The 23,893-nt window shown below is 35.3% G+C and overlaps 1 protein-coding gene across 1 annotated transcript in view; it reads right to left on the bottom strand.

Annotated features, from left to right (window-relative positions):
- Positions 1-23,893, bottom strand: part of LOC115717660 (uncharacterized) — a 34,440-nt gene that overhangs the window by 10,087 nt on the left and 460 nt on the right. The window contains exons 2-4 of the mRNA XM_061116387.1: positions 3,314-3,337; positions 3,076-3,207; positions 2,651-3,033 (exon numbers count right to left, since the gene is read on the bottom strand). Coding sequence (XP_060972370.1) covers positions 2,651-3,033; positions 3,076-3,207; positions 3,314-3,337 — 539 coding nt within the window. The remainder of the gene's footprint in view (positions 1-2,650; positions 3,034-3,075; positions 3,208-3,313; positions 3,338-23,893) is intronic.

Raw genomic sequence — 23,893 nt, 5'->3', positions numbered from 1 at the left:
TCTTGATTTGATTGCTTAAATCTCTAGCAAGTATTTTTCACTTCAAATACTAGACTGCTATGTTGTTGACCTAATCTTAAAGAAACTTACAGTTTCAGCTTAAGATAATAAGTCACAATGAGATGTTCCCAGAAACAATAGTAAAAGGTTAAAAGTTTCTAACCAGACATCTGCTATTGAGTGGGAGCCATCTGAGATGTAATCAAATGGGGAACATTAAGGGACAATCAAGAAAGATTTACAAAAGTGACGTATATGTTATTAAGGAACTATGCATTAGTGATCCTGATATGCACACCGACTCATTGTGAGATGGTGGTTACTCTGGGGGTGGAGGAATCATTATAGAAGAGTGTTAAAACCCATCTATAATAATTCAAGCTTCATCAGAGAAGATATAACTTTGTAAATTCAAAATTACCAGAAAGTTATTTTACTGAAGAAAATTCTACACTGCTTTATCTCAATTCCAAATTTTAAAATTTGAGAGATATGTCTTCTGGTTGTTCAGATGTACTTAATGGGCAGTAAGGATTTCAGTATCCCTTGATGAGTAAAGCATAAGTTAGGAAGGTTTCATGTGTCTCATGAACCTGATTCCAGATATATGGGTGGATTCAAAGATACTACACTTGATCAGAGGATCAAGACAAAAGATTGATTGTAATGCACTACTTGTTTTATGTTAGTGCAAGTGGGAGTTTGTTGGGTTTTATGCCCTAAATAAAACTCATTACAATCTAATTAGTTATCAATTTAAAAGTGAAGTATGATTACATGTATGTTACATGTTTATGGTTTAATACATATACTTGATATATGCACAAAATCAGTTAAATCCAGAACATATAGTTATTCACAATTACAGTATCGTCAATACAGTGGAATGTGATTGTGATTATATGATTCAAAAGATTTGGTCCCTGTTCATCAGTGTTTTGGATTTACACTGATGTGATAATCAGCGATGAAGTATACTTACACTTGGAGTAAGTGTTATGTTCTTTCCAGAACATTGGCAAAGTATACTGGTTTCGAATGCATGGAGTATGCATTGGACTGGACCGATATTGAACTTGGTTAAAGATATTGTAAACTTACCGTTGTATCTTTCCAAGTCAATGTCAGAAGTTGATCTTAGATTAAGAGAATCTAAATCCTGATATGCTTAGGCTCAATCTCAGGAGTGCTATTCTTGTTCTTTGATTTATTAGTTAAAGCCTGCTTTGAGTCAGGATAATACATATATTTTGGGAACATGATAGCATAACTGAATAGGGAGTGCTAAACATAAATATGGAAATCTATAGCTTCTACTGGTGTATAGAAGTAAAGTGATGATTCCTTTTGAGCTTAGTTAAATAGAAGTAAATGGATGAGCTCTTGTTTCAGTGACTATATATTAGATCACTAAAACATCATTTACAGGTAACTAAGTGTTCAAATGGGCAAAATACATTGAGGGGTGTAAACGGTAAATTGGTCCCGTCTCGATGTAAATCATCTATATAGAGGATCTCTAAATCACATTAAGATTATAACAATGGTTAAAGGAGATAGCATATTGATATCGTGAAACATATGATATGCTCTATATAAGTCTGAGAGTGCAATTCCAAGTTCTAAGAGTGGATTCAACGAGGAATTAATTAGTTAGGGATTTACTTGGTAAATCGGTTCAACTTATTGGAAGCTCAGAATATAGATCCATGGTCCCCATTCTAGTTGAGACTATACTGTTTGTAGGACTCTATAATTGATTTATGATTAATCAAGTATAATTCTAAAAGTTAGACTATGTCTAATTTGTGAATTCTCACAGTTTAAGGATGAAATTGTAAATAAGAGGGTTTCTAGGTTTAATTATTAATTATGAGACTTTGCATGTCTGAATTAATAATTAATTTTAAATGGCAATATTATTTAATAATCTATTTTAGTTATTAAATAATTAGTTTTGGCATTTAAATGATTAGAATTGGAAAAATGGCATTTTTGGAGAAATAGAAATAAAATTGAGGAAACTGCAAAATCCATGTGAGGCCCATTCACACCATGGCCGGCCACATCATTGCTTTTTCCCAATTATTATTTTTCAATTTAATTTGTCATTTAATTGCTAATCAAAGCCTAGCCTAAATAGGAAAGTGGTGAATCACACTAAATAAGGCAGTTATTCAATTACACAGTAAAAGAGGAAACTGTTTATTTGGAAAGTTGTGATCTTCCCTTTTCCTATTTATAGCAGCCCCTTTCCTCTCTTTCTATGGATGTTTTTGCTTGAGAAAACTTTGCTTTGCAAAGTGTGTCACACGAAATCAAGAGAGAAAAACAAGAGAGAAATTTCGAAATCCCTAGTGAGAGAGAAGTGCCCACTCACATCATTCAGTATCTCATCATAGTTTGGAAGACTGTGAAGGATCACATCCAACTGAAGAACTTTCGGGCTCAGATCTTGATTATACTCTGCTACAGACAGGAATCAAGGGTTAGAGATCTGAGTGGAAGGAGACATTAATTCCGCTGCAATCACTGTAAGTTATTCTTAACTTTTATGTGTTTAGTTCATCGTTTTAGAAGTTCAATATTAGGTTGTTAAATCAACATACTTGCAAATAGATCTAAGATCCTGGATAAATATAATACCAACAGCACTCTATCAGTAGGTACCAAATCTGGAGCGAATTTTGCCAATCTATCAAATTTTCGTGCATACTCTGTAACAGTAAGGCTCCCTTGGGCTAATCCAGTAAATTCATTGACCTTTGCTGCTAGAACTGTTGAGTTATAATATTTCTCATTAAAGACCCTTTTGAAATCATCCCAATTCATGGTATCTACATTCTTTGTTTGCTCCACCACCTCCCACAAGATACGAGCATCTTTCCTCAGGATGTATGATGCACACTTCACTCGGTCATTCCCATCGACCCTTAACATCTGTAAAATCCTTTCTATGCGACTCATCCACTCTTCAGCCACCACTCGGTCTATGCCTCCCTCAAACTCAGGTGGGTGTTGTTTTCGAAATCTCTATACAAACATCTCATGTCTAGCCTCTGTAGCAGGATATACCACCGCAGCTGGTGGGTCTGGCTCTGGCGGCCTTATTTGAATTGGCAGCTCTGGTTGATGTCTCAGCTGACGAAGTTCTTCATTTTGCCTACGAATGGTTCCTTCTAATGCGGTAAGGCGCTCTTCCCATTCCTATGGTGCTTGAGGTGGTTCATTCATCCATCCATCATCTTGGCCTCTATCTCGGCCTCGAACTCGACCTCGATCTCGACCTCAACCTTTACCCAATCTGACTGACCTTCCAGGCGACATTTTTAAACTCCTGAACAACACAGACCAAAACAAATCAAGAAAGATCATTTTCATCATCAATTTTACATGAAAAGAATATTACACTCCCACGTGCAGAATTTAAAGACAACTTAATTATAAGTAATAACCACTTATAGTACAGTGAGTCGAGCTCGTCTCATGGCGGTGAACTTTACATGTTAGGGTTAACCACATTCTTTAGGACCGTGTTGCTCTGATACCATATTGTAACACCCCGATTTCCCGAGATGTCACACAGGATAGTCCGTATAAAAAAATTTAATAAGATAAAGACAATAAAATACTTCTTTATTGAAAAATATCTAAGCATGAGATCTCACTGTTTAAAACAAAAATATTTTTAGTACCGTAAACTTAAATAAGAACTAGTTAAATCAAGATAACAGATTCACAATGTTTAACATTTAAAACATTAAAATAAAATACTGTGGTAGGCCCCTAACATGCAGTCCATGTAACATCCTCGTTTTGTAACATCCCCGCCTCAAGCCTCCATTAGGTCCTTACACCCACGGAGTAATGGCTCTTATACACGAGTACGCCACTCTGGCTACTTCATGGACTAATGACTGACCCTACAGACCAACACAAGTGTTTTCAGCGTGCTTTGTCCTCACTCGCATGCTTCCTGGGAAAACTTCCCAGGATGTCACCCATCCTAAAATTGCTCCAGGCCAAGCACGCTTAAATGTGGAGTTCTTTCGTGATGGGCTACCGAAAAACAAGATGCCCTTGTTGATATAGGTAGTACCAATCAATCCATTTAAGCTCTCTTCAACTATGCAGTCCCATACCTACACAGTCTCAGAATCATCACACTTGACCTTCCCCAAGCGATGTGGGATTGCACATCTTACCCGCTATTTCCCCTTACGGATCACGAGACTACCGACTGTCACAATCACCCCCCCTTACGGGGTCCTACGTCCTCGTCGACCACACTTCCGGCTGGGTCAAGGCTTTGATACCATTTGTAACGTCCCCGCTTCAGGCCTCCATTGGGCCCTTACGGATCACGAGACTACTGACTATCACAATCGACCCCCCTTACGGGGTACGATTGTGACAGTCAGTAGTCCCGTGATCCGTAAGGAGAAACACCAGGTAAGTTGTGCAATCCCACACCACCTGGGGAAGGTCAAGTGTGATGATTCTGAGGCTGTGTAGGTATGGGACTACACAGTTGAAGAGAGCTTAAATGGATTGATTGGTACTACCTATATCAACAAGGTGCATCTTGTTTTTCGGTAGCCCATCACGAAAGAACTCCACAGTTAAGCGTGCTTGGCCTGGAGCAATTTTAAGATGGGTGACCTCCTGAGAAGTTTTCCCAGGAAGCGTGCGAGTGAGGACAAAGCACGCTGAAAACACTTGTGTTGATCTGTAGGGTCAGTCATCAGTCCATGAAGTAAATAGAGTGGCGTACTCGTGTATAAGAGCCATTCATTCCGTGGGTGTAAGGACTTAATGGAGGCTTGAGGCGGGGATGTTACAAATGGTATCAGAGCCTTGACCCAGCCGAAAGTGTGGTCGACGAGGATGTCGGACCCGGTAAGGGGAGTGATTGTGACAGTCAGTAGTCCCGTGATGGGGAAACACCGGGTAAGCTGTGCAATCCAACACCACCTGGGGAAGGTCAAGTGTGATGATTCTGAGGTTGTGTATGTATGGGACTACACAGTTAAAGAGAGCTTAAATGGATTGATTGGTAGTACCTATATCAACAAGGTGCATCTTGTTTTTCGGTATCCCATCACGAAAGAACTCCACAGTTAAGCGTGCTTGGCCTGGAACAATTTTAGGATGGGTGACCTCCTGGCAAGTTTTCCCAGGAAGTGTGCGAGCGAGGAAAAAGCACGCTGAAAACACTTGTGTTGGTCTGTAGGGTCAGTCATCAGTCCATGAAGTAGCCAGAGTGGCGTACTCGTGTATAAGAGCCATTATTCTGTGGGTGTAAGGACCTAATGGAGGCTTGAGACGGGGATGTTACAGTCCACGCCTCGAGTTCTTCAATCTCACTGCTTAGCCTTATCCTTACCTGCATGCAGAGTACCCGTGAGCTAACACCCAGTAAGAAGAGCTATGTAGGACATAACCCTCCTAACTAGATACTTGACATAAGTTACTCTTAATACTAATCATCAATAATTCACATTCCATAAAATATATTCACAATGCATGTTGTTCTCACATGCATAAATCAAGTCTCATATTGCACATTATACTCACATACGATAATCAACTATACACTCATGTTTATCAGACATGAGGTAACCTGCCCTGCCTTGTGTTATTCTCACACTTGGCATCCAACAGGGCAATCATTTACTATAAATTATACTCACCCATGATAAAGTTATAACCTGCAAGTGTTATGCTCACACAAGCAGTAAGACCCTAACACTATTCTCATGCTAACGATGCTAATTATGTAAGGAAATCATCACAATACATAATCAAATTAAATAGCAACCCAACCCGAGTTGTATGCATAAACATACACCCTGTGCACAATTCCAACTCTTCTTATCTCAGTTGCTAAGACCGCACTTGATACCTCGAGCACCTCAATGAATTTTCTTGTTGCGAACAAGATCCTCAGAATAGCCCAGAACGTGATCGTCGACGTTCACGTCAGTTTTGTCGCCGATAAAGTGTAACTTTGTCCCCGATTGCTGTTGACGCATCCTTTCGATTGGGGAAGCTCTCCACAGTGCTCAGGATCTCAAAACGATCAAGATCAATGCAAGAAAAGAGGCCCAAGTTGGTAGATCAGAGTTGTCTCCTTCGTTGGTGGTGTACCGTCTTTAATGGAGTCAAAATCGTATTCCTTCTCTTTGCACGTTAAAGCTTCGTTTTCTTACGTCAAAAATAATCCTTAGGGTCCCATACACTCATATCTAACCTCCCTTGACCCAAGAACAAGCTTAAACACGTTCAAATTCGTGTCCGTTCTAAGTCGTACCTTCGAAGCTTCAACAATGGTGAAACTCGAAACAGTGACCTCTGACCCTTATACAATGCTAAAAGGCTTCCTTAAGTCGTACATAAGTGATCTCAAACCCCCACTTCACCCAGGTGGCACTCCACTCCAAGAACGAAAAAAAACTCGATATATCGCATAACCGTATACTCTCTCTGTTTCACTCTTTTGACGTACAAATTTTGAACCCAATAACCAATCTCTAACGTGTTTGAACCCGAGCAAAACTATCGCCTTGAACCGAAAAGGAACGATTCTCATTCCATATAAATCGGTTGTTATAGGTATTGGTATCGTATATACATTACCTTATGTATATATACATTATCAGAATAATAATAATAATAATAATAATAATAATAATAATAATAATAATAATAATAATAATAATAATAATAATAATAATAATTATAATAATAAGTGTGTTAAATATACCATTTACTACTATAATAATATTTACCAATAATATTCACAAATATTATTATACTATATTATAAGTTAACACATGTCATTATTATTATTTCCACGCCAATAATAATATGTAACAAAATCAAACAAATCACACAGCCATTTAATATCCACAGATATATATTTATTAGGCATTATGCACATGCCAAGAAAATTAACTATTATATCATCACCAAAATCTCATACATATTTAAACCCATAAATATGTAAAATGACAAAAAATACTCTCAGCGGTAAAAAAATTTACAAAAATACCCTTCTGAGTTAGTGGATATTGAACCTTTTATAGTGCTTCAACTAGGGCTTAGGTTTGAATTATATGGATTACAAAAGAATACATTATTGGGCGAAAATTCACACTATGATTGGCCACTAAAAGGGACCATTCTCTAGTTACAATTTCGCCACTTTATTTCAACAACTTATTCTTCTTTTAATAATACCATATTTTCCCATTCAATCATATACATGCCAAAACTATTTATTTAATAATTATAATTAATTATCAAATAAAATTGCTATTTATATTATTTATTAATTAAGCCATACAAAGTCTCTTAATTAATAAATTAACCCCAAAATCTCTTCTCTTCATAATTAAGCCCTTGCTTAGTGAAAATTCATAAACAAGACATAGTTTAATTTGAGAATTATAATTGATTAATTAAAACCAATTAACTGAGTCTGCAAGCAGTATTATCTCAACTAGTGAGGGGACCATGGACCTATATAACCGAGCTTCCAATAAGTAGATCTAGAATTTACCAAGTAAATTCCCTAACTTATTAATTCTACCTTGCGCCACTATAGATTTGGAATTGAATAGCACTCTTAATTATATAGAACGCTCTATATGTACCAAGATATAGATATGTTATGATTATCTATTGTTACAATCCTAATAGTCAAGGATCCTCTATAGATGATCTACACTGAATAGGGATAAATTTACCGTTCTACCCTTCAATATATTTTATCCTTAAAACACTTAGCTACCTATAAATGATACTTCAGTAAACTAATATAACTACTGAAATGAGGTCTCAATCATTTCTCTCTATTCATCCAAGCTCGAAGGAAATCATAGTTTCACTTCTAAATACTTAGAGAAGCTATAGATTCCATATCTATAATTAGCGCTTCCACTCAATTGAACTACTATGTTCCCAAGATGTAAATATCCACCATAACAATTTGTTAGCTTCCATGAACACATCTAAGAACATAAATAATACAACTAAGCTGAACCTAACCATATCATGATTAAGATCTGTAGACCTAAGATCAACCAGTGATATTGACGTAGAAAGATATAACAGTAAGTATAAGATATCTTACTCGGGTTCAATATCAGTCCCATCCAATGTATACTCTATACATCCGATATTGGTAAACTTTACCAATGCCCTGGAAAGGACATAACACTTATCCAAGGTTTAAGTATACCTTATTGCCGATTATCATGTCAGTCTAAATCTAGTGAAATGACAAATCATGAGAATTAAACTTTTGAACATACAATCATGATTATATTGCACTGTGCTGACGACACTATAATCATGAACAAATATATATTTATATATGTTTTGGACTTAATAGAATTTATACATTAAACATAATCATGAAATAAATCATGTGAATCATGCAACATAGAATGATTTTTGATCTTTTATTAATTAGTAAATTTGATTATATTAAAATAAGTTTAATTTAGAGCACAAAATCCAACATATATATCGTTCCCACGAGGACTGACTATCAATTACCAATCGATTAATTCTTTGTTTCCATTTGATTAATAAAAATATTGGAGAAAAGTAAATAAAATAACATAGTGATTAAAATTTAGAGAAATAATGATGGGAAAAATAAGGATTATTATGATCTCTAACTATCTTTTATTTTACTTTCTAAGGAAATTACGCAATTTTTCTTCTTCCTATTCAATTGACAAGTTGAATTAAGTAGTTCATAATCTGGTTAAGACTTACAAACCCAATCTATGTGAAAATTCTTTATATTTTTATGGTAAAATTTAATCATAAAGAAAACAGTAAACAAAGCAACTCATAAAATCGTACAAATAATCTAGATACTTTCGTCCTAAATTAATCTGCATCCATAACATGTAAAGCATATTCAAATCTCACTTTTTAGAATTTTAATTTAAATTCATAGATAACAATTATAAGTGATCAGTCAATAATTGCAAAATTAAATTAAATTGCATAGAATTTAATTAAGAGAAGAAGATGACATTGAATAACTACATTAATCCATAAGATAAATTCAAGTGGTTCACATAATATTATTTTAAAGAAATTAGCTCATAAAAGTCATTCTAAAACAACAAAGATTCAATTAAAAATATAAAAGACAAAGATAGATCAGAAAAAACACTATTTGGAGTCTGCCAAAGGTGTCTTCTGCTCCTAACCTTCCTCATATGCTCCAAATTGGCCTCCAAGCTCGATTGATATAGGAAACCTAGCTCCAACTTGTTTTATAGACAAAATTTGGGAAGTTTTCCATTTTTTCGCTAGAGTCGCGACATTGGATAGAGAGTCACGACTCTCTTATTTTTCTTATTTTCTACTATAATGACTGATAGTATTTTGGTCATAACTCTCTCGATATTACTTAGAATTGAACGATTTAAGATGTTTTGGAAATTTGAAAGAGAGATCTATAACTTTCATTCAGAACGTTTTTCGTAAAAGTGAATGGATCTTAGTCAAAAATTAGCTTGAAGCTCCAGACTTTATTTTCAATGACAAACGGAGCGTGTTGAACATCCAAAATGTAGAATTTTTCACCCATGGTATCTTAAAGCTCTAAAATTCATGATAAATCCATAAAATTCATATTATTTAACATATTTTCTCTCATTTTAACCCACATGATATATGTGACCATTAAAACCTAAAATAAAAAGAATTCAAGCGTAAACCTGAACAAAAACAAATAAAAACTACTAAAATAAATACTAAAATGGACTTTAAAAGTTCATAAAAATAAACTTAACAATAACACTGCTTTGTCTTTGTAGCCATTAGATTTCTTGCTTCCTTTGTATTATTTCTTGAGTGTTCTTCCTTTAGTAGCAAGAAGTCCTTCTCCAGTGTTATCAAATCTGTCATCTCCACCTTTCTTCTAAATTTCCTTTGAGCTTAGAGCTACTTTAACTTCTGTCATGGTAAGAGGATATTTACCATACAGAATTGTATCCACGAAATGCTCATAGGTTCTTGGCAGAGAACTTAATAGAAGAATTGGTTGATCTTCATCATCAATTTTAACTCCAATATTGTTCAGGTCTAGAATGATCTTGTTGTAGTAATCTAGATGCTTCTCAATTCTTTTGACTCATCCATTCTAAGAGTGTAAAGTTTATTTCTCAAATACAACTTATTGGCTAAGGATTTAATCATGTAAATGGAGGAAAACTTACTCCATAAACCTAAGGCTTTTCCTTCATCAAAAACCTCTCTCAGTACTTCATCTCCTAGACTCAACAATATGGTTGTTGGGTTTTATTCCCTAAATAAAACTCCATTTCAATGTAATCCATTTTATTCAACATCAATAAAGAAACAGAAGTATTTTTCATTCATTTGTGTATGTTTTGGTTCATCTTATCAATTGCTTGTCTATTTGATTTACAAATTCATCTGAAACCCTTTTCACATACTTGATACTGTTTATTGTGTCGTCAACACTTTAGAAAGTAAACATGACTATGTGAATAAAGTTTCCTAGATTTATCAGACACAGGGTTTTACTGATATAATAATCTACAACAGAGTTTACTTGCATTAGGAGAAATGCTATGTTCTTTCTAGAACATTGGTTAAACTAAAGCTCACGTTGGGTGCATGGAGTATGCATCGGAAGGGACCGATATTGAACTTTGACTTAGATTTATTAAACTTACCGTAATATCTATTCAAGTCAATATCGCCTAGTTGATCCTAGATCAAATGATCTTAATCCTGTTATGATTAGGCTCAATCTCAAGAGGCTATTCGTGTTCTTTGATTTGTTAGTTAAGCCTACTTTTGGGTCAGGGTTATACGTACATTTTGGGAACACGGTAGTGCAATTGAGTGGGAGCGCTAACATAAACATGGAATCTATAGCTTCTATCTAGCGAATAGTAAGTAAAGGATGATCTCCTTCGAGCTTGTCCAAACGAAAATAAATGGTGGAGTACTTATTTCACATAAGCTGAAATATCATTTATACGGGGTCAAGTGTTTTAAGGATAAAATACATTGTAGGGTGTAACGGTAATCTAATCCCTTTACAGTGTAGATCATTCATATAGAGGATCATTGATAAAATTAGGATTATAACAATGGATAACTAATGATGTGTCTATATGGTGGAACATATAGAGCATTCTATATACTGAGAGTGCAATTCTAAGTTCTATGCGTGGATTCAACGAAGAATTAATAAGTTAGTGAATTTAGGTTATAAATGTTGGGTTTTATGCCCTAAATAAAACCCTTTACAATCAGATTAGTTATCAATATAAGAAATTTGAAGTGATAGATGTTTGCATGAATTTACATGCTAATGGTTTAATATGTTTATTACATTCACACACACAAAATCAGTTAAATCCAATTCATATGTTTATTCACAATTACAGTATCGTCAACACAGTGGAATGTGATTGTGATCATATGAATCAAAAGTCTTGGTCCTTGTTTCATCAGTGTTGTTGTATTTACACTAATGTGATAATCAGCGATGATGTGTACTTACACTTGGAGTAAGTGTTATGTTCTTTCCAGGACATTAGTAAAGTATACTAGTTTCGAATGTATGGAGTATACATTGGACTTGACCGATACTGCAACTAAGTTAAGATATTACAAACTTACCGTTATATATTGTTGGGTTTTATGCCCTAAATAAAACTCTGTTTCAATGGAATCCAGATTATTCTATATCAATAAAGTAACAGAAGTAATTTTTCATTCACTTGTGCATGTTTTGGTTCACTTAATCAATTGCTTGTCTATTTGATTTATAAATTCATCCAAACCCCTTTCACATACTTGAACATGTTTATTGTGTTGTCAACACAGTGGAAAATAAACATGACTATGTGAATAAAGTATTCCTAGATTTATCAGAACACTGGGTTTCACTGATATGACAATCTACAACAGAGTTTACTTACATTTGGAGAAATGTTATGTTCTTTCCAGAACATAGGTTAAAGTAAAGCTCAGGTTGGATGCATGGAGTATGCATTGGAATGGACCGATATTGAACTTTGAACTAGATTTTGAAACTTACCGTAAACATCTATTCAATTCAATATCATAAGTTGATCGTAGATCACATGATCTAAATCCTGATATGGTTAGGCTTAATTTCAAGAGTGTTATTCGTGTTCTTTGATTTGTTAGTTAAGCCTAAATCTTTAGTCTGGGCAATACATACATTTTGGGAACACGGTAGTGCGATTGAGTGGGAGCGCTAACATAAATATGGAATCCATAGCTTCTATCTGGCGAATAGTAAGCAAAGGGTGATTTCCTTCGAGCTTAACCAAACGAGATAAATGATTGAGTACTCATTTCACTTAGTTGAAATATCATTTATACAGGGTTAAGTGGTTTAAGGATAAAATACATTGTAGGGTGTTACGGTAATTTAAGTCCCTTTACAGTGTAGATCATCCATATAGAGGATCATTGATCATATTAGGATTATAACAATGGATAACTAATAATGTGTCTATATGGTGGAACATATAGAGCATTCTATATACTGAGAGTGCAATTCTGAGTTCTATGTGTGGATTCAACAAAGAATTAATAAGTCAGTGAATTTAAGTGGTAAATTCTAGATCTGCTTATTGGAAGCTCGGATATATAGACCCATGGTCCCCTCACTAGTTGAGATGATATTACTTGTAAGACTCATTTAATTGATTTTAATTAATCAATTAAAAATTCTCAAGATGGACTTGTGAGTTTGAGAATTTAGCACTTATTAAGGGCAAAACAGTAAATAGAGATTTTGAAGGGCATATTTATTAATTAGGAAACTTTAATTAGTTTCATTATTAATAAAATAAATGATAATATATTATTTGATAATTATTTTTAATTATTAAATAATTAGATTTATCATTAATATGGTTGAACAATGGAATTGGCAATTTTTCACAAAAAGGAAACTATCAAGTGTAGGAAAAGGAAAGTTGGAAAAGTGGCAAGCCTTGTTTCCACATTGCCTAGGCCGGCCACTTAGCTTCCTTTTCCCTTTGATTTTTTCAATTCAAAATGTCAATCATAGCCCTTGGTGGTCTTCTATAAATAGAAGGCAAAGGCTTCAGAAACACAACACAACTGAAAAAGCTTTTCACAGCATTATTCTGAAAGAATTTTCTCTCAGAAAATTCTCTCTGAGCCGCCACCCTCTCTCTCTCTATTCCTTCACTGTTTCGAAATGTATGAGTGCTAGAGTAGTGCCCACACACATCAAGTAATACCTCAATCATAGTGAGGAAGGCTGTGTAGAATTCAGAAACAACAAAGGAGGACTTTCGGGCTCAGATCTTGATTATACTCTGCTACAGAAAGGAATCAAGGGTTAGAGATCTGAGTGGGAGGAGACATATATATTCCGCTGCAATCACTGTAAGATTTCTGATACTCTTATGTGTTTAATTTCATATCGTTTTAGAAGTTCATATTTAGGTTGTTAAATCAACATACTTGTGAGTAGATCTAAGTTCCTGGTAAAATAACTTCCAACAACTGGCACCAGAGCCATGGTAATTGATTTGCTTGAAAGAAATTTGGACATAAAACGATTTGCTTGTTTTTTTGGATGGTATCATGTTGCTTTGTGTGTCATATTGATGTTTGAATGTTGTTTGTGAATTTTGGGAAAAATGGTTACTGTTCTTATTCTGTAATTATTTTTGTTGGATAGTTTGGAAAATTCTAAGCAATTTACCTTTTTAGAGAACTCGATTTCGATTTAATTTGAATTAGTTATGAATTTTTGAAAATTGGAAAAATCGGGGTGACGAGCAACTCATCACGCGCGCGGAATGGCTGCTTGCAGCCTTCCTGCGCCGTGATCTCTCGGTCAAGTTTTGCTTACCTTTTTCTTATTTCCTTTAAAATTTGATTATTTTATTTTTTTTAATGTCAGATATTAATTTTTTTTGGTAACTTGACCTTAATTAAAATAAGATCATAATAATCATGATAATTTTAAAAGAGGAAATAAGGTATTTTTGTTAACTTTTAAATTTTGTTATTTTTTTAATTAAATTAAATTGTAAAACAAGAAAAGGGTATGTATTTACCATTTTCTATTTTATTATTTAATTTATTAAATAACATGAAATTTAAAAGGAAAGTTAGCAATTTATTTTGAAATGACATTTAGGTTACCCAAAACCTAATTTTTCAAAATGGTAGGTTTAATTTTATTTTTATTTTTCGAAATAAATGATTAAAATTAAATAAATCCTACATCCAACTATCCAAATCTAACCTTGTTGCAGGAGTATGTGTTTTAGATTGTTTGTAAGTTTTCTAAAACCTATTATTGCTTGATCTAAATTGCCTTGGTTAACTTGATGATAGATCAGATGATCTAATTTTAACCAAAGGTTCAATTGATGATAGATCAAGTAAATAATTTGTAACAGGTAATTTTTACAAACTTCTTTCATCTGTGTATGACCTAGCAACATGATAGGATCCATCCAAATGTGTATGCCTGTGTGAGCCTATATGTTTAATTTCTATTATAGATACATATAGGTGGTTGTTGCTAAATAAAATATCATAACTGATAGATTTTATTTAGGCTCATCTAGTTGTGAGCCTATTCAATTAATAACAGTTATTCATTTTAAGGTTAAATTCCTCTCTTTTGGGCCTTGTGTGAGAGTTGGGAGCCTTAGAAGTGGGTACGACATACTGGACCCAGCCCCCCCTCACATGAACAACCCCAATTGTGAAGGTCCATTTGCCTGATTTGGATAACTGTGATAGGTTAATTATATTAGTTTGACCTAATAAAAGTTTGATTAGCAACATAATTAATTTCATTCTTCCTTGAAATTAATTTAAGAAAAAACATAGTTTGAATAGTTATATTCTGGAAAGCTATATGTATTTTTCTTGTTTTTAATTAAATATGGAATTATAACCATATAAATTCTTTCTGAATCTTAATTTTATAATTTCATTAAATATTCCTATTTAAGTTGAGATTTAGTTAAATCTATCAAATCAACTTAAATTTGAATATTTTTTGAATTTCATATTATAAATTAAGTTGAGGAATTTTGGAAATTGGTTATTGAGATTCTTTAGATATTTTTTAAGTTGATATTTTCTAAATATGGGAACTTAAAATGGAATATCTTCTAAATTAAGTGGTTACTACTTAATTGGTAATATTTAATTAAGTCATTGTTTGAAGAATATTTTAAGTTGGGTATTTAGATTTTCTAAACAACTTAAATAAGATATTTTTCAAAATTATTTCATGTTTGAAATTTAATTAAAGTTTTACTTTAATTTGCAATATTTCATTATTGAGATATGGAATATAAATGATTAAACAAAATACATGTTCAAATAATGAGCTTTAATCAAAGAGAAATTCGATCTCCATTGTTGGTTTTACATAGCTATTGTTTTAGTGAGTAATCCTCCCTAATGGAGGAACGTTCATTAGCAAGTTAGCGCCGTTTAATCTCGAAAGATAAGTATTCTTATAGGTTTATTTATATGGTTCATGACCACCCTAATGGTGGCGACTGTGTAAGACTTATAAGAATACGAAACAATGGTAGAAGCTCATAAGATAGAATTGCCTTGACTCTCGCCTAAACGGGATAACGCTGAATTCCAATCTTGATCGAATAAAAGGTTGCTAGAATGTTTGACATTTTAGATGAATTGACAACTCTATTCAATGGATGACGCTTTGACTCTCGCCTAAATGGGACACTGTATCAGTTCGTTGGAAACCTTGGAAAATAAACTGTGTTAGATTTAGTATTTTTATAACATAAGTGATTATTTGTTTTCTGAACCTGTGTATGAATTTATAGAACCAAAACCTTACTTCTGTTTATTGATATGTTGTAGTGCCAATATGAATAACCCTCATCCCGATCCACTCCTAGTTAGTATCTTTGCAAAAGAACTCAATAGTGTGAAAATGCATCCTGGTAGTTGCATTAACTCGCACCTATTGTTGATGAATCTGAAATTCCAAAAGGCAAATCTACTAGGAATTGATTTATCAAAGGAATAATGGGTAAAACTCATACTTTATAGTCTTCCTCAGGAGTATAACAGTTTTGTTCTATATTATTTATTGAACAATCCTAACTCCTCCGACATGGACAAACTCGAGTCTGAGTTGAGGGCCCATGAGCGGGATCTGATTGCAATGAGACCTCCTAGCATTGCAAGCTTTAATCAGAGGAAGAAGATTAAGCATGAGGGCTCTAACAAAGCTGCTTCTTCAAGTACAAATATCAGACATCATGTTCTATGTGCGAATTGTAATGGAAAGGGACATAAAGAAGAACAATGTCCCAGGCTTCTAGACAATTCAAACGAAGGTGATGCTTTTGTATTTGAATCATGTGTTTTAGAGAACGACAAATCCTCCTGGATTGTTGATTCTGGATCTACTAACCATGTATGTTCTTCATTGCAGCTGCTTGAAACTTGGGAGAATCTTCACCCAGATGAGTTAAAGCTTAAAGTTGGAAATGGCGAGTTGGTATCAGTTAAACCAAGAGGAACAGCTCGAATCAAGTTTAATTCTAAGAAGTTTTTACTTTTAGAGAATGTTTTATATATTCCTAATTTTAGTAGAAACTTGATTAGTGTCTCATGTTTACAGACACAATTTTATATATTGAATTTTTCGAGTTCAAATTGTTCAATTTCTCGTAATGGATTTCATATATGTGTTGCAAACATGGAACGAGGGCTTTATGTTTTAAGACCTGATACTCAAATCTCACTAAATACTGAACTTTTCAATGTAGCTAAACCTAGAAGCCTTAAAAGAAAAGAGATCGATAATGATGATCAAACTTATCTATGGCATTTACGTTTAGGTCATATAGGCTTTGATAGACTCAATAAGCTCACCAAAGACGGTCCATTGAAAAATGTCGTCTTAGGAGAACTGCCAGTCTGCGAGTCTTGCCTAGAAGGAAAAATGACCAAACGTTCTTTCTCTGCAAAGGGAGAGCGTGCCAAAGAACCCCTAGGGTTAGTACATTCAGATGTTTGCGGACCGCTGAATGTAAAAGCCAGAGGAGGTTATGAGTATTTCGTCACTTTCATTGACGATTTCTCTAGATATAGTTTTCTTTACCTAATGCAAAAGAAATCTGAAACGTTTGAAAAGTTTCAGGAATTTCATGCTTTGGCTCAAAACCAATTAGGTAAATCATTAAAGATCTTGCGAACTGATAGGGGTGGAGAATATATGGATATGCAGTTCAAAGATCATTTAATTGAACTTGGAATTGAATCCCAATATACTGCCCCTAGCACTCCACAGCAGAATGGAGTTGCAGAAAGAAGAAATCGCACTCTCTTAGAAATGGTTAGGTCTATGCTGAGTTACTCAACTCTGTCTACGTCCTTCTGGGGATATGCTATTCAAATGGCAAACGACATTTTAAATGTTGTTCCATCTAAAGCAGTCCCTAAGACACCCGTCGAACTATGGAATGGTCGCACACCTAGTTTGCGCCATTATAGGATTTGGGGGTGCCCTGCTCACGTCTTAAGAAAGAAAGAAGGCAAACTGGAATCGCGAACTGAGGTTTGCATGTTTGTCGGAAATTCTAAAGAGACTAGGGGTGGACTATTCTATAGTCACAAGGATAACAAAGTGTTTGTTTCTACAAATGCTACTTTCCTTGAAGACAACTATATGAAAGACAACAAACCGAAAAGTGAAATTGTATTAGAGGAAATGCTCACAGATACTGTTCCTTCAAATGTACCATCTTCTTCTACTCAAGAAGAGGAACATCCCACTCCCTCAGTTGTAGCAACTGAGAAAACTACTACTAAAGCTCTTGTTCAGAAAGTCACCGCTCCTCGTCGTAGTGGGAGGGTTTCTATAAAACCATCTCGTTATGGCTTGGATGGTGAAATCAATATGGTCGTTGGTGACGGTATTGATGACGACCCATTGACCTATAAACAGGCAATGGCAAGTCCGCAACGGAAGCGATGGTCAGCCGGTATGGATTCAGAAATGGATTCCATGAAAAAGAACAAAGTCTGGGAATATGTAGAACCACCTGAAGATTTTCGTCCAATTGGATGTAAATGGGTCTACAAGAAGAAAAGAGGTGCTGGAGGCGAAGTCGAAACTTTCAAAGCTAGACTGGTCGCCAAGGGTTATACCCAAAGAGAAGGTGTGGACTATGAGGAAACTTTTAGTCCTGTTGCCATGCTCAAATCCATCCGAATTCTTCTCTCCATAGCTGCCGCTTTAGATTATGAAATTTGGCAAATGGATGTCAAGACAGCCTTTCTTAATAGGCTTCTTGAAGAAACCATCTATATGGAGCAACCAGAAGGTTATGTTCTTCCTGGGCAGGAGAATAAAGTTTGCAAATTAAATAGGTCCATATATGGGCTTAAGCAAGCTTCTCGCTCATGGAACAAAAGGTTTGATGAGCTCATCAAGACCTACGGCTTTCATCAGAATGAAGATGAACCTTGTGTTTACCAACTCAAGGAAAACCAAGTAGTAGTATTCCTGGTCCTTTATGTTGATGACATTTTGATCATTGGAAACAATGTCAAGAAAATGACTCACATCAAGGAATGGCTTGACACTCAATTCGACATGAAAGACTTGGGTGAGGCAGCCTATGTTCTTGGTATTCAGATTGTCAGAAACCGGAAGAACAGATCCCTTGCTCTCTCTCAAACAACTTACATTGACAAAGTTCTTGAGAGATTTTCCATGACCAATACCAAAGGGGCAAACATGCCCTCTAGACATGGTATCCGTCTATCTAAGGAACAGTGTCCTACTGATCCTCAAGAGATAGAAGACATGGCAAAAATTCCTTATGCTTCTGCAGTTGGAAGTCTAATGTATGCTATGCTATGCACTAGACCTGACATCTGCTATGCAGTTGGAATCGTGAGCAGGTATCAGTCAAATCCAGGAAGGGTACATTGGAATGCTGTTAAGTATATTTTGAAATACTTAATGAGTATAAGAGATTATGTATTAGTCTACAAGGGTGGTGCTTTGAATCCCTTAGGCTATACAGACTCAGATTTCCAGGGATGTCTTGAAGACAAGAAATCTACATCTGGGATGGTGTTTACTCTTGGGGGTGGAGCAGTGGTTTGGCGAAGTGCTAAACAAACTGCGATTTCGGATTCTACCATGGAGGCAAAATACATAGCTGCGGCTGAAGCAGCTAAAGAGGTTGTCTGGCTAAGGAAGTTCTTCACCAGTCTTGGTGTAGTTCCTGGAATGGAAAGGCCTCTAGTCCTGCTTTGTGATAACACTGGAGCTATAGCCAACAGTAAGGAACCTCGGAGCCACAAGATAAGTAAGCACATAGAAAGAAATTATCATATTATTAGAGAATATGTGGCAAGAGGGGATGTACTGGTGGAGAAAGTGGATACGCAGGATAACTTGGCTGATCCATTCACCAAAGTCTTGGCAGTAACTTTATTCGAAAAGCACCGTCAGAATTTAGGATTAATTGAAATGTACTGATTTGTTTTATATTAGTGCAAGTGGGAGTTTGTTGGGTTTTATGCCCTAAATAAAACTCTGTTTCAATGTAATCCAGATTATTCTATATCAATAAAGTAACAGAAGTAATTTTTCATTCACTTGTGTATGTTTTGGTTCACTTAATCAATTGCTTGTCTATTTGATTTATAAATTCATCCAAACCCCTTTCACATACTTGAACATGTTTATTGTGTTGTCAACACAGTGGAAAATAAACATGACTATGTGAATAAAGTATTCCTAGATTTATCAGAACACTGGGTTTCACTGATATGACAATCTACAACAGAGTTTACTTACATTTGGAGAAATGTTATGTTCTTTCTAGAACATAGGTTAAAGTAAAGCTCAGGTTGGATGCATGGAGTATGCATTGGAATGGACCGATATTGAACTTTGAATTAGATTTTGAAACTTACCGTAAACATCTATTCAATTCAATATCATAAGTTGATCGTAGATCACATGATCTAAATCCTGATATGGTTAGGCTTAATTTCAAGAGTGTTATTCGTGTTCTTTGATTTGTTAGTTAAGCCTAAATCTTTAGTCTGGGCAATACATACATTTTGGGAACACGGTAGTGCGATTGAGTGGGAGCGCTAACATAAATATGGAATCTATAGCTTCTATCTGGCGAATAGTAAGCAAAGGGTGATTTCCTTCGAGCTTAACCAAACGAGATAAATGATTGAGTACTCATTTCACTTAGTTGAAATATCATTTATACAGGGTTAAGTGTTTTAAGGATAAAATACATTGTAGGGTGTTACGGTAATTTAAGTCCCTTTACAGTGTAGATCATCCATATAGAGGATCATTGATCACATTAGGATTATAACAATGGATAACTAATAATGTGTCTATATGGTGGAACATATAGAGCATTCTATATACTGAGAGTGCAATTCTGAGTTCTATGTGTGGATTCAAGGAAGAATTAATAAGTCAGTGAATTTAAGTGGTAAATTCTAGATCTGCTTATTGGAAGCTCGGATATATAGACCCATGGTCCCCTCACTAGTTGAGATGATATTACTTGTAAGACTCATTTAATTGATTTTAATTAATCAATTAAAAATTCTCAAGATGGACTTGTCAGTTTGAGAATTTAGCACTTATTAAGGGCAAAACAGTAAATAGAGATTTTGAAGGGCATATTTATTAATTAGGAAACTTTAATTAGTTTCATTATTAATAAAATAAATGATAATATATTATTTGATAATTATTTTTAATTATTAAATAATTAGATTTATCATTAATATGGTTGAACAATGGAATTGGCAATTTTTCACAAAAAGGAAACTATCAAGTGTAGGAAAAGGAAAGTTGGAAAAGTGGCAAGTCTTGTTTCCACATTGCCTAGGCCGGCCACTTAGCTTCCTTTTCCCTTTGATTTTTTCAATTCAAAATGTCAATCATAGCCCTTGGTGGTCATCTATAAATAGAAGGCAAAGGCTTCAGAAACACAACACAACTGAAAAAGCTTTTCACAGCATTATTCTGAAAGAATTTTCTCTCAGAAAATTCTCTCTGAGCCGCCACCCTCTCTCTCTCTATTCCTTCACTGTTTCGAAATGTATGAGTGCTAGAGTAGTGCCCACACACATCAAGTAATACCTCAATCATAGTGAGGAAGGCTGTGTAGAATTCAGAAACAACAAATGAGGACTTTCGGGCTCAGATCTTGATTATACTCTGCTACAGAAAGGAATCAAGGGTTAGAGATCTGAGTGGGAGGAGACATATATATTCCGCTGCAATCACTGTAAGATTTCTGATACTCTTATGTGTTTAATTTCATATCGTTTTATAAGTTCATATTTAGGTTGTTAAATGAACATACTTGTGAGTAGATCTAAGTTCCTGGTAAAATAACTTCCAACATATATCTTTCCAAGCCAATATCAGTAGTTGATCTTAAGATTAAAAGAATCTAAATCCTGATATGCTTAGGCTCAACTCAGGAGTGCTATTCCTGTTCTTTGATTTATTAGTTAAGCCCACTTTTAGGTCAGGGTGATACGTATATTTTGGGAACATGATAATATGATTGAGTGGGAGTGCTGAACATAAATATGGAATCTATAGCTTCTACTGGTGTATAGAAGTCAAGTGATGATTCCCTTCGAGCTTAGCAAATAGAAGTAAATGGATGAGCTCTTGTTTAACTGACTAATTATTAGATCACTAAACACCATTTATAGGTAGCTAAGTGTTTTAAGGGGCAAAATACATTGAGGGGTGAGAACGGTAAAGAAATCCCATCTCGATGTAGATCATCTATATAGAGGATCTTTAAATCACAATAAGATTATAACAATGGTTAAATGAGATAGCATATTGATATCGTGGAACATACAATATGCTCTATATAAGTCTGAGAGTGCAATTCTAAGTTCTAAGAGTGGATTCAACGAAGAATTAATAAGTAGGAATTTACTTGGTAAATTTGGTTCACTTATTGGAAGCTCAGCATATAGATCCATGGTCCCCATTCTAGTTGAGAACATTCTGCTTGTAAGACTCATTAATTGATTCGTGATTGATCAATTATAATTCTAAAGTTAGACTATGTCTAATTTTATGAATTTTCACTAAGCAGGGGTGAAATTGTAAAGAAAAGAGATTCTAGGTTTATTTATTTATTAATGGACTTTATATGTCTAATTAATAATTAAATTAAATGACAATATTATTTAATAATGTATTTTAGTTATTAAATAATTAGTTTTGTCATTTAAAAGGTTAGAATTAGAAAATTAGCGTTTTTGAGAAAATAGAAATAAAATTTGATAAAACTGCAAAATCAAGTGGGGCCCACTACTACACCTTGGCCGACCACTTATTGTTGTTATAGTGAGATTTCTCTCACCTAGAAACTCGAGACCAGACTCCTCTTTAAAGGACACGTGTATTCAGATTTCCAATGAAAGCTGAATGTCCGTGAGAGACTTCTCGAAGTTTAGACCTCGCCCAGGATAAAACCAGCGAGATACGGCGAGCGCGACCTAAGTCGAACCACGTAACCGTAATTCTCATCATGCAGGGTAGATCCAACTCGCATGTGTCAGAACATGTGCGAGTGTCCCCTCTATATTTCCGCGACAAGTATAGAGACCAACTCTCTATGATACAAATTGGTCCCAACGACCCAATAGCCCTGACAGATCGATATAAATTCGCATGTCCAAGTTTTACCAGCTCCAACATGCGATGTCTACAAGGGGCGATTACCTAAGGGCGCAGACGTCCCAAACGTAGTGGCGACCCTGCGAGCTCAACAAACGGAACATGAACAGTCAACTCGCAGATGCGGAAGACGCATACGTTGATGAACTTAGTAACTGTCACACATTTATTAATGTTAACGTTGTTTGGGTTTAGTTATTGCAATTCAATGTGTAAATAATGGATTAACAATGAATGTGATCCTTATGTAACCGATTGGACACCTACTTTGTATATAAAGGGGTGATCCACCATGAAAATGCACCTACGAATCCTTTGCTACAGTGGACTAAGCAGATCATAATCTGACTGAACCACTATAATTCTTTGTCTTGTTTACATTTTCCAGCCTTGTTGTTTGTTCTTGCATTCCCAGTCGAGTACTCGCCATTCTAGGTCGAATACTCGCACTTGTCATTTCCCTGAAAATTCTCTTTTATATCAATTAAATAATACATTTTGGTGTTGCGAAATTCACTCGACAACATTTGGCGCCGTCTGTGGGAATTCGACTGAAAGATTTCATTCACTTTAAAGAACACTATTCATCATGGCTGGAAATCACGCTAACAGAGCTAACAACGGATCCATCAATATTGGAAGAATGAGTGTACCGCTGCCTGGAGCTGGAGTGCCACCTGTAGACGTCATCAACGGCGGAGTAGGGAGGAGCAACATCAGACCTCTCAACCTATTCCCAGAAACGACTGGCCCTCAAGTCGGAGACACGTCCACACCACCAGCAACCATGCATTTTCCCCCCGTCACCCCGGCGGTAGTATCCGAGGGAATGGTCCAGCTCACCACCGATCAATATGCTGCAATTCAGGATCAACTGCGGGCACTACAAGCCGAGGTAGATGGACAGAGTCGAGCTCGACGCCCTCCTCGAGTTCCTGCCATTCGCAACGAAAACCCTCAGGTAACAGTTTCCAGACGTCAAACTAACCGTGTACGCAGGGAACGAAGAACTGACCCTGAAGCTCTGGACTTGAATCACCCGATGTCAAGAGATCAATCTGCAAGGTTTCCTAACCAGAGCGC

This window comes from Cannabis sativa, chromosome 5 (assembly GCF_029168945.1).
Source record: "Cannabis sativa cultivar Pink pepper isolate KNU-18-1 chromosome 5, ASM2916894v1, whole genome shotgun sequence".
In the NCBI taxonomy this organism is placed as follows: Eukaryota; Viridiplantae; Streptophyta; class Magnoliopsida; order Rosales; family Cannabaceae; genus Cannabis; species Cannabis sativa.
This window is presented reverse-complemented; position numbering and strand designations above follow the sequence as displayed.